A 12,236-nucleotide genomic window follows, 5' to 3' on the forward strand; every position below is an offset into this window, starting at 1 on the left:
CTCACACGTTTGGACTTAAAACATCGCAAATGTTCATACGTATATAGTATGCTACGTTACGTGCATTGTTGTTATACGTGCAATTGCACTCACACTGGGCCAGTGTGGATGCACCGATAGAGTCCCTACGTTGGTTGATAGGTACGTATTGACACAAGCAAACGATTACAATCGCGTCACATTGATCCATTCATAAACATGATCCTATAAACTAAATAAAACCTAACTATAATTACTAAGTATCTAGTAGCTATTCTACATTACGATACTGTGCTCGAAAAGTAATTTTGAACTTTCGATAAGATTAAACTGTTAGAGTTCAGTAGTTACATTTCAAGACTTGAAAAAAATGGCACCAATGTCATCTAAGTGTTTTTTTAATCTTCTCTAGACTTACAACATCTGCAATAATTAAAAAAAACTAGCATAAAAATAAATAAAAATCTGTTTTAGAATATTGAAACATTTTTTTTTCGTGATGTAACCACAAATTCGCGGTTTTCAGATTTATTCCGTTACTTGTGCGATAAGACCGGGATAAACATCTGTGGATAAGGTCTTATCCACAGAGGTAGATAGGTCTACCTACCAAATTTTATGATTCTAGGTTGACGGGAAGTATCCTAAGAGGTTTTCTTGACAGACACGATGGACATACGGACAGACAGATAACAAAGTGATCTTGTTCCGTTCCGTGATCCGTTTTTCTTTTGAGGTACGGAACCCTAAAAAAAGATGGCTGTCCGACGCAACTAAAATGTTTATAAACGAGTTGACTGTTGAAAATGTGCACCATCGGCCAAAACCAATAAGTAACCTTAGTAGATATCTGTAATCTGTAGATACGTTACTTAGCACACAAGGAACTTTTGACAAGTTTTGACTTTGAGACATAACGGCGGTTACGCATTCATCCGATCACAGTCCGTGAAAATACGTTTATTTTTGGTTTGGATGGGAGCTTATGACATTATGTATGTCGTAGAATCTACGATCTAAAAATCTACCAATCTATCTAAAATCTACCAGTGATTATCTACGACGTAGATAATCACTGGTATCACACGCATGTCGCAAGTGCAGTGCAGTGCGTAATCACCGTAACAACGTTGCCTGCTAAGTAACTTATCGGCAGATTGTTTGTTAATTTCGTCCAATGGCCATATAACGTCTTATATAGCAGAACACATGGAGCACATGGAAAAGATGCGCAGTAAATGAAAGATAGTTACATAATTTATCATTTATTCGATCGTAATTCGTAATAGATAACAATAAAATAACGCACCAAATTACACCACGTAGGCTTTCAACCTACATGATAAATACCTAATTATTTATTAATTAAATTACGCATTTAAGTTTTTTCATGTAATGTTTTGATTACCAACAAACTTCACGGAAAATTGTTATGAAATGATGCAACAATTTTGGAGATAATAAGGTCAACAATCTGACAAGACACAATATAAACTGTGATTGTTTTGTGTTGTCGATAAAGTTATCGAGGCTTCGTTATTTTTATCGTTACAACGATATTCTTTACAATGTAACGGCTTGGTTTTTCCACGTCATTCGTTATGATAAGTAACGCCACAGCCTTTTCGTTAAACTGTGGTAACGCTGTGCTTTAAATAGGCTTATACTATAGAGTCTAGAGTAAAAGAAAAAATCACAAATCAGCCCATGTTTTCCATCCTACTCACTCTATCCACGGAAACAAGTTAGTACGGAAACCTACTTACTCTACTCACTCTATCCACGGAAACAAGTTAGTACGGAAACCTACTTAGGCTTGTTTGCTAGGTTTTATTGGTTGGTGACTCAAAATGGTTAACGCCCACTGACTTTTTGTCTTTGTCATTTGTATGGGAATAAGTAACAGAGAAAGCCCCATATAAACTTCTCTCCGTGGATATAGTATAGTTACAAGTTTGAGCATTGGGTAATCAGAAAGTTTAGTGCTATAAACGCAGATCTCAATCCGTGATTCTGGACCAAACACTTGGACCTCAACTAAAGATAGACAGTGACTCCACGCTGAAAACAAAAAAAAACAAAAATGGGTTTTTGGTGAAATGGGATATCTAGGCATGAATTAACTATAGTCTGTGACGGGTTGAGATGGCAATCGGGGTAAGAGGCGGGGGGACGCCGCGCACACCCGCACGTCACCCGCGTTCGCCCGCACCAGATTAGCGCGGGGTCTGTACGGGTGTGCGGGGCGTTCTCTCCCCGATTGCCATCTATACCTGTCGCGTACTATATTTATTTTATTCAGATACAAGTTAGCCCATGACTGCAATCACACCTGGTGGTAAGTGATGATGCAATCTAAGATGGATGCGGGCTAACCTGGAAGGGATATGGCAGTTTTTATTAAACCCATAGTTTTTAGGCACCCCTTTGGTTTCTACACGGCATCGTACCGGAACGCTAAATCGCTCAGCGGCATGATTTTGCTGGTAGGGTGGTAACGAGCCACGGCCGAAGCCTCCCACCCGACCAGACCAGAAATTTAGAAATTATAAAATTCCAAACCCCTGCAGGCAATTGAACCCGGGACCTCCTACTAACAAGACCACAGCGCTTACCACTGCGCCGGGGACGTCGTCACTATATACGTTAGACTAGCTTATGCTCGTGAGTCCGCGTGGACTACACAAATTTCAAACCCCTATTTCACCCCCTTAGGGCTTGAATTTTCAAAAATCCTTTCTTAGCGGATGCCTACGTCATAATAGCATGCCAAATTTCCGCCCGATCCGTCCAGTAGTTTGAGTTGTACGTTGATAGATCAGTCAGTCAGTCAGTCATTCAGTCACCTTTCCCATTTATATATTTAGATGTAAAAGATTCACCTGTCTCTCTGGTTGTGTATGAGGAGAGGATCGTACTTCTTCATGTGGCGCGACGCAAGCTCCACGTCCACGTCCGTGAGGAAGTACGCCTTGAACGTCGGCAGGGGGCGCAGGATTGTGTACAGGCGCTCCGCGTATTTTCTGTGAAGATCGCACAACTATAAGGTGTTCCGTGTTAGATATACAGTGAGGAAGTACGCCTTGAACGTCGGCAGGGGGCGCAGGATTGTGTACAGGCGCTCCGCGTATTTTCTGTGAAGATCACACAACTATAAGGTGTTCCGTGTTAGATATACAGTGAGGAAGTACGCCTTGAACGTCGGCAGGGGGCGCAGGATTGTGTACAGGCGCTCCGCGTATTTTCTGTGAAGATCACACAACTATAAGGTGTTCCGTGTTAGATATACTTACCTAATGCTTATTCAAACATCCCAGCAAGCTGAGGCTAGGACCGATGTGTAGATGTGCCAAAAAATAATAAGCCTCGTAGCGTGTACCTGTAGCCGTGTGAGATGTGCATTGATAGATCAGTTAGTCAGTTACATTTTCCTTTCCTATCATCATCATGATCAACCCATCGCCGGCTCATTACAGAGCATGGGTCTCCTCTCAGAGTGAGAAGGGTTTTGGCCATAGTCTACCACGCTGGCCATGTGCGGATTGGTAGACTTCACACACCTTTGAGAACATTATGGAGAACTCTCAGGCATGCAGGTTTCCTCACGATGTTTTCCTTCACCGTTAAAGCAAGTGATATTTAATTAATTAAATCGCACATAACTCCGAAAAGTTAGAGGTGCGTGCCCGGGATCGAACCCCCGACCTCCGATTAGAAGGCGGACGTCCTAACCACTAGGCTATCACAGCTGCATTTCCTTTCATATTTTATTTTATTTTATTGGTTTGCCAACAGATAGTACACATATTATAAAATAACAATTACAATTCACAGAGAAAAAATTTAGAGTGTACACCCAATTACTGGCAAACCGGCATGCATTTTAAAAGTTTGCAAGTGCGGGATCACCAGTTAACTTAAAGCTAAAAATACATATACTTAGGTTACTATTTAAAATTTATAACTACCTACAGATACCAGCAAAGCTACGAGCGAATCTTAACAAATCTTAAAGTATAGGTATGCTTGGTTTATTGGGAGAAAATAAAGATGATAAAAGGTTAAAACTGTAAACTGGTTATCGGAAGTTTCATTTCCTCAAATAGAGATTTTTTTAGTGTTGACAAAATTGAAAAAATTGTTATCAAAAGAAAAAAATGTTTATAGTTAATACTTTTTGTAACGTTCCAAGGTACTACAACTTTTTCTCGTGTTGACTACGTGCAATATTTGACCTTACCGATGACTTTATTTTTCTGTACATAATATTATTTTAAAATCTGTTTTTCTTCAGTGCTATTTTTTGCTACGGATTTGTCTATCATGATTCGGCAAATAATATTTTTTTAAAGAGTTAGGGCTTGTACTATAGTTAGGCATTCGACAAGTCAACTGGCTACACAATAAAGGATACGGCAATTATTGTGTTGTGTAGGTACCTATATGGTATATTTTTAAATTAAGTAAGTAGTTTGGCGAATGAACCGGCCGACGCAACAATTTGTGACATGACAGCGAATAGTCCTAGACGCAGAACGCACGCACCAGTGCGCTCTTGTGCAGTATAATAGATACCTAGTGTCGATGTTCTTGTCTTGCAGCAGCTCCGCGAGGGCGCGCAGCACATGTCTTCGCGCTGCTGCAGCGGTTGGGGGCCGGGCGCGCAGGATCTGTCGGCCGCCTTCAGCCAGCGCACAGCACACCACCAGCAGCCGCGCTGACGCACAACGCACTAGTGCGCTCTTGTGTCTGTCAATAATAATTTGAGCTAAATATTGTCGGCATACGAGTGATGTATCATCTACCTTATGGAAAGGATACTGGATAAGGTATACTAAGGTGCGTTTCGCGCATGTTGGTGCGCCGCTAACGTTGAATAGTCTCCTCTTGTTATAATATATTTGTATTTTATTTTTATTTTTATTTTGATTATTTGAAAGTAATCAACAGCGTAAATACACAATTATTATTTAAATTTAAATCTAGTTATAACAGAAGGCCAAAAGAGATTACTTAAAATTATAATTAAAACTATTATATATAGAATGCGTTTGCAAAAGCGTTGACGCTGCGGCAGTAGCGATGCGCGTATCTGTCACGCGTGGTAGACGCTTAACGCTATGTCGACGTGATATTGGCAATTTTAAGGGGGTCCTCGCCTTCAACATACTCGACTCCATAGATGCAGATGGCAGTGGCGGCGTGCGCGACGTCGAGGCCGCACGCGATGTCGTCGAGCGCGACGTTGGCCGCGCGCCGCACCGGTCGGCTGAAGCTACCCGTCCAACATATACACACCCGACTCCATAGATGCAGATGGCAGTGGCGGCGTGCGCGACGTCGAGGCCGCACGCGATGTCGTCGAGCGCGACGTTGGCCGCGCGCCGCACCGGTCGGCTGAAGCTACCCGTCTTAGTCAACAGCATCGATATCGCTTCGTAGAAGTCCTGATTCACGTGTAAGAAAGACACGAATAGTTATTTGTTATGCAAGGGTGCAAAGATGTTATTTTGTCCCGAGAATTCAAAGACTCGAGCGCAAATAAATTTGCACCCGTGCGAAACGCACAACTATGCATCTCACTACAGCGAGGAAAACGCTAGATGATTGATACAAGAGGCGCCAGTACCGTGGAGGTTTCAATAAGAAGTTTCAATATTATTAGGCCACAAGTCAGGCAGTAAAGGAGGTTCTCACAGGAGGTTCTAATTAAAGAAGATTCAATAAATGATGAATAAAGTTTTTTCAGGTGTGTTCAGAATTCAAATTCAAAATTCATACCACAAAAAAATCATTTTTATAATTCAATGAACTTCATTATATTGTTTTCTCAATAAAGCTGAAACAGATTGTTTAATTTAATTACCTAAAGAAAAATAGAAATGAATTGATTATATTTTAATTTAATTAAAATAAAAGTTCCTACGGGTCACTTTAACAAGTTAGTAAATAATAATAAATAGTAAAGACAGTAAGGACGGACCGCTTATCTGAAAGTTTCATTATCACGTAGTATTTTTATTTAAAAGAAAAAAGTAAGTAGGTACGCAACCATAGACGCATAGACGACAGTTCGTCACGTTCGAATTTCAACTCGTACTTTGCGCCCTAGGGACCAAAGTTACCACTTTCCACTCAGATTTCAAAGGGCAAAATGATTGTTTCCGAGCGAGTGAGATGAAAAATAATATGTTTTAAAACTAAGAAACTAATAACCCTAATAACTAACTTTGCCGGCTAAGTGTAATTGCCATCCCTGCCCTGTATTATTATTGGACATTAGACTACCCGCTATATTTTACGATCGTGTTGTTGTTTACCACCGCGATGTCCCGAAAGATAAAATTAGCTTAAGTTTGTTATTACTATAATTTCTCATTACTTAAGTGAAATTTGTATACCATCTGATTTCTTTTGAGAATAAAATTCTTTAACCACTTTGAAACCCTCGTACTTAGCTTTAGTTTTAAGTTTACGTAATTATCATCCTTACATCGTTAATCTTACAATTTCAACAATCGACTATCAAAATTTTACAATGCTACCTAAGTATTTTTTTTATAATAGAGATAGCGAGCAAACGAGCAGGCGGGTCACATGATGTTAAGTGATTACCGCCGCCCATGAACATTTGCAGCACCAGAGGAACTGCCGATGCGATGCTGAGTATATAGAATAAATGATTTGACTTTGAGACGAGAGAGATAGAGTAAACTGAACCTCTCACCGTCCTTACCTATGGTGCTGAAACGTGAACACTGACAAACGGCCTTGTTCACAAATTAAAAGTCGCTCAGCGAGCTATGGAGAGGGCTATGTTAGGAGTTTCCCTGAGGGATAACATCCGAAATGAGGAGATCCGCAGGAGAACCAAGGTCACTGACATATCCCAAACTATTAGCAAGCTGAAGTGGCAGTGGGCAGGTCATGCCTGTCGTAGAGGCGATGGCCGTTGGAGCCGGAAAGTCCTTGAGTGGAGACCGCGTTTAAGCAAAGCGTAGTGTGGGACGCCCTCCAGCACGATGGACCGACGATATAAAGAGGCTGGCGGGAAGTGGCTGGATGTGGAAGGCTGAGGACCGGGTGTGGTGGCGCTCTTTAGGGAAGGCCTATGTCCAACAGTGGACGTCCACAGGCTGATGATGATGATGATGAACCTCTCACCGGTTTCCGGGTGTAATTGGTGTTCTTGAGTATGTGTGCGAGGACGCTGCAAGCTGAGCGAGCGACCTGCGTCCGCGGAGAGTCTACAAGCGCAGTCATCTGGAGAATAATAATAATCATAATCTAATCATAGACCCTCGATAGCTCAACGGTTAAAGGAGCGGACCGAAAACCGAAAGGTTTAAATTCCACCCATTGGACTATTGTCGTACCTACCCCTAGCACAATCAAGACACGCCAGTGTGTCAAAAGCCAAGTTCTTATAAGGCGAAAATTCTACCAAGAACGGCGACACGCTGACAGTGTGTATTTTTAATTATTACCTGTCTTAACAACTCGGCAGTTCGATTGACCGTCAACACCGACCAAAACTTCTCCAGTGCTCTCGGTATGTCCTCTAAGCTCTCTAATACTTCCACCCTAAAACAATAAGAGACGTGATAGCTTGTGGTATAAGACGTCCGCTTCGTTGAATGATAAGAAAGCTTGGGAATGAGTTGCTTATCAGCTTTGTGTTAGTTCTAATAAGTTTATGTGATTTTGTAAAGTGGTGATAGTAAAAAGAATGCCCGGCTGAGTTTCTTGTGGGCTCTTCTCAGAGGTGCGTTTGGAACAGTCGTAGTTTTAGTTTTAAGTACCTAGATACGTATTAATTATCACCACTATCATCTTACAAATAAACAATTTTGACTATCAGTAAGCGTAACATTTTACCTATTCTGATTTCTGAATAAATAATTTGAATTTGAGTTTGCTTTCTATTCGGAAGGTCGGGGGTTTGATCCATGGGCACGCATCTCTAAACATACCCAGATTGTCATGTCGATCTGTCGTGAACTATATGTGCGTTTTAAGCAATCAAATATCACTTGCTTTAACGGTAGGTAAAGCAAAAAATCATGAGGAAACCTTCCTGCCTGAGACTTATCCATAATGTTCTCAAAGATGTGTGAAGTCTGACAATATGTCCAGTGTGGTAGACTATGGCCAAAACCTTTCTCATTCTGAGAGTAGACACGTGCTCTGTAGTGAGCTGGCGATGGGTTGATCATAATAAATAATGATCATGATTCTATGTAATTTAGTTAGTGCGTGCAATTTACCAGCAGAATTTCAATGCAAACTATGGTCTTCAATTTTAATATTCCCTTGTTCTTACCACGACGAGGACCGCAGCCTCCTGAGCAGATCTACACAGGCGTTGTCGCATCCTCTTTCAGCCAGGTTAGACATCCTGCTCTCCTCGCGAGGTGAGTTGCTGGACGGAGACATGCTTCTGCTCTCACCCTTTGATCTAATTCAAAAAATCGAGTAGGTACAGATGCTCTAGTGAAACTGTTCAGATAGGTATAGGTAGGTTCGGAAAAATGTAGTGATTTGATATTGCCATAAAATCGTGGTAGATTTTCGCACAGCTAATTACCTACCATTAACAAAAAAAAAACCACTACAAAGTAAAAATAACTTTTGTTTCTACACGTGTATGTGTGTTGAAGTCGGGCGAGCTTCACGCTTTGATTTCTAGTTTCTTTTATTATGCTCGCCCGACTTCATACATCCTACATGTGTAGAAATAAAAGTTTTCTTCGGATAAGTAGTATAATTCGATGGTTTCCCAGGTCCTTCCGCATACGACTTGCTCAGAAAATGAGATTTCGACTCCTAGAAATTAGAATAGCAACCACGTTGCGTAGCGTATGATATTTTTTTTGTATAATTCTGTTGGTCAAAATCCGCAATTCCGCTTATAATATATTTTTTCCTACGGCTAAGGTTACCGGGTTGTACTATAGGTCATCGTCTTGAGCTCTCTGATCCTGTCGCTGATACTGATCGCGTCAAGGGACGACGGGTACTGGTGTGGCGACACGAGGCCCGTGGGCTTGGTGGTGTTGTGGTACATAGCTCCCTCTACGTGGATCGGTGGTAGGTGGACAGACTCCCTTGATATCTTGACAGGATCTGTAGGAGTATTCTCGTTAAGGCTGGTTTTCTTCTAATCCGTCAGCGCTGATAGCTCGATATGTAATAAATTAATAGGCACTCTCCCGAACGAATTTCTTTCACGGCGGCGGCTCTTCTCCAAAGAGATTAGTAACTAATCTGTAGGTAATCTACGCGGGAGGTAGTATAGTGCACAAGCGTATGTCGATGAGACGGAAATCTAACACGACCGGAGAGAGATCAGGAGGTGCTCACTCAATGACCCCACTGTCATAGCGATGGAACGGAAAATCCGACATGACTGGAGAGGGATGTAATTTTAAAAAAAGTTTTAAAAATAGGTGTCAAAGCACACGAGTAGATATATTTCCAACCTCCTAATCTAATGACGGTGACATTCACGGCCGTAGAGTGTTTTTGTAGTTGACTAGTTGATGCCCGCGACTTCGTCTGCGTGGATTTAAAGATCCCATGAGAACTCTTTGATTTTCCGGGATGAAAAGTAACCTATGTCTCTCTCCAGGTCTTTAACAATACCCATGCAAACAATCAGGTCAATCTATTCCTCCGTTGCGACGTGATTGAAGAACAAACCAATAAACCAACAAACAAACACACTTTCGCATTTATAATATGGGTAGTGACTAGTGAGGTAGTGATAATATGGGTATCCGTCCGCGCACGCGCCGCGGTTTTGACTGTCAAACCGCGGTCAAAACCGCGGCGCGTGCGCGGACGGACTCCCTTGAAAAAGGACCCCGGATGGGTTCGAAACTAGTCGGGCTAACGTCGACTACACACGTGAGTAAGCCGGGACGGATAGTATTTATAATGGAAATCACTCACGGTAGTTTAAACGCTAAAATATGGGTAGTGATATGCCAGACCTGTGGATGAACTAAGTACCTAATAGAATTCTAATGGTAGAATATTTACCACTTCTTCCACTTATGAGTGGACTTTCGCCAGATGCTAACTGATGCGCGCCAACCTCCCATCTCTGGAACATTCCATCACTGTGACCTTCTAACAGACATGGTAAGTTCCTCACTTTGCCCAGCGGGTTCGTGTTCACCGAAAACAAAAAGTTTAAATGTGGGCTAGTCGGGCAGGACTTGTTAATTTTGTTATGAATCGGGGGTAACCTGAATTTGTCATTTTCACTAACAATCTCACTGTTCGTAAACATTTTCACTTTGAGGCCAGCATTAACAATTAGTGTTTCATTATAATATGTATCTTTAGCGGGCTCTATTAGCACTTGAGAACTGGTAGTGATGTCTAAGAAGCTTTTTTTCTGTGAAGTTTCCTCAGTGAGCGGCGTGAGTGTTCCAAAATTTTGTGCACGCGGCTCCATAGAATTTTCTGGGGACAGCAAAAAAGGGCTGTCTGATAACTTATTGTACAACTCTTCTACATCGTTTTCTATAGAGTTTTGCACCTCACTGGTTTCGCTGGCGTAGTCTCCTTTACTTTTTCTACTGCTCCGATATTCACTTTCCAGCATCAGAGAATCTTCTTCGATATCTGAATCATATTTGGATGTCTCAACTTCACTAGTAGTTTCGTAACTCACCTCTTGCTGATCCTCTCTCTCTATTGATTCATCGTCTATGAATGATATTATTTTATCTTTAGAGTTGTGTTCGCTGTGAACTCCTGTTGTTTCCAAGTCTGGTTCCTGAATATTAGAACGTGTGTTTACCTCTGCAGCTGTTTGTTCGTTTGTATTGTTTGAAGGGCTTTGCGCATCGGGGATAAGAACTGTATTGATATTCTCATTATTCGTATTCTTATGAGTGTCCGGCCTTAAGTCATCACTGACATCATTGATATTGTCTTCCTTTATATCATCTTGTGTGTCTTCATTTTCATTAGATATACAATCAAGGTGTATCTTATATTCTACTGTTTTATGTTCTTTTATTGATACATAAGAGGTTTGAGTTTCTAAAGATTTACTTTGCGTCGGATTATGTACTACGACGATTTCATTTTTTGCAAGTTCAATAATAGTTTTGCTTGTTTGTGTAGATTCGTGGGTAAAGTTAGGTGTATTGATATTGGCAAGTATGGGTTTGTTGGTATCATTATGGAGTAGTTGCGGTATGTCTGGAGATTTTGCTTCTGCTAATTTGTTGAGGCTTTCGTTTATGTGCGTGTGGAAGGTGGCTTCGCTGTCGTCGCTTTCGTCCTGCTCTATGATGTAAGTCTCCTTGCCGGATGAGTTGTACCGCTCGGGACTGCTGTCCGTGAAGTCCAGGGAATACACGACCGATGTGGTTACACTTTTTTGGGAATCCGTATATTGTACGTCACCTACGATGTCTTCGACTTCATCGTCCTGTTAGGTAAGGTTACTGATGACTTTTGGTCTGTTTACCGACTGTTTTGACATAATAAGGTAGATAGGTAATTATACCATGTCAGGGACTGATAACACAAAATGATTGTACCTATTCTATGTAATTGAGTCAGTCTGACTAGTGAGTGATCAACGTTACCTATACCTTGTTTATTAACATAGGGACATAACATATTACCCACGTAGGTAGGTGTAATTTTAGTTTTCTTCAGAATAAAACGTATGATAATCTCTGTTATCCAAGACAGGTTCAGTAGTTTAACCGTGAAAACATAACAAACAGACAAACATTCGCTTTTATAATAGTCTATAATAAGGTAGCTATAACTTTGGTCTGGTGGGAGGCTCCGGCCGTGGCTAGTTACCATCCTACCGGCAAAGCCGTGTCGCTAAGTGATTTAGCATTCCGGCACGATGCCGTGTAGAAACCAAAGGCGCATGGGTTTATTAAAAACTGCCATACCCCTTCCAGGTTAGCCCGCTTCCATCTTAGACAACATCGTCACTTACCACCAGGTGAGATTGCAGATTTTAATAATTTTACAGTAACTTACCATGCTAGTGGGATTTAGAACAAAAACTACGTAAAACGCCGCATTTGGAGCGAGTGTAACCACCAGGACGCGTACTTTTATATTATTTGGCAAATATTTAACTTAGATTTTGACAGGCCATGAGTTATGACACTTTAAGAATGAAAATGTCATTCAATAACATTTTTTTTATTTTTAAACAGGATACAAAAAAATTTACTTTGAATATTTAATCGTAAGTCCCGCAAATT

General features: G+C 41.1%; 1 protein-coding gene and 1 long non-coding RNA gene across 3 annotated transcripts; one reads left to right on the plus strand and one right to left on the minus strand.

Moving 5' to 3' along the window:
* Nucleotides 1-1,227: 1,227 nt before the first annotated feature.
* On the minus strand, nt 1,228-12,123 carry LOC117986001 (serine-rich adhesin for platelets-like). 2 transcript variants are annotated; one of them, XM_034972804.2, is made up of 10 exons: nt 12,007-12,123; nt 10,024-11,431; nt 8,922-9,105; nt 8,303-8,437; nt 7,467-7,563; nt 7,144-7,242; nt 5,278-5,426; nt 4,555-4,728; nt 2,862-3,002; nt 1,228-2,040 (listed from the first exon to the last, which is right to left on the minus strand). In XM_034972804.2, the coding sequence occupies exons 1-10, from the start codon at nt 12,007-12,009 to the stop codon at nt 2,013-2,015; spliced, it is 2,418 nt and encodes an 805-aa protein (XP_034828695.1). In that variant the 5' UTR covers nt 12,010-12,123; the 3' UTR covers nt 1,228-2,012. The 2 variants fall into 2 exon arrangements, with proteins under 2 accessions (XP_034828695.1, XP_069357439.1); XM_069501338.1 differs by lacking the exons at nt 1,228-2,040; nt 2,862-3,002 and having other exon boundaries at nt 4,695-4,728; nt 5,150-5,426.
* Nucleotides 4,694-5,824, plus strand: LOC138402900 (uncharacterized). Its single transcript, XR_011237235.1, has 2 exons — nt 4,694-4,818; nt 5,162-5,824. It is a non-coding gene; the product is annotated as an uncharacterized lncRNA (long non-coding RNA).
* Nucleotides 12,124-12,236: the final 113 nt, after the last annotated feature.

This window comes from Maniola hyperantus, chromosome 10, assembly GCF_902806685.2.
Source record: "Maniola hyperantus chromosome 10, iAphHyp1.2, whole genome shotgun sequence".
NCBI lineage: Eukaryota > Metazoa > Arthropoda > Insecta > Lepidoptera > Nymphalidae > Maniola > Maniola hyperantus.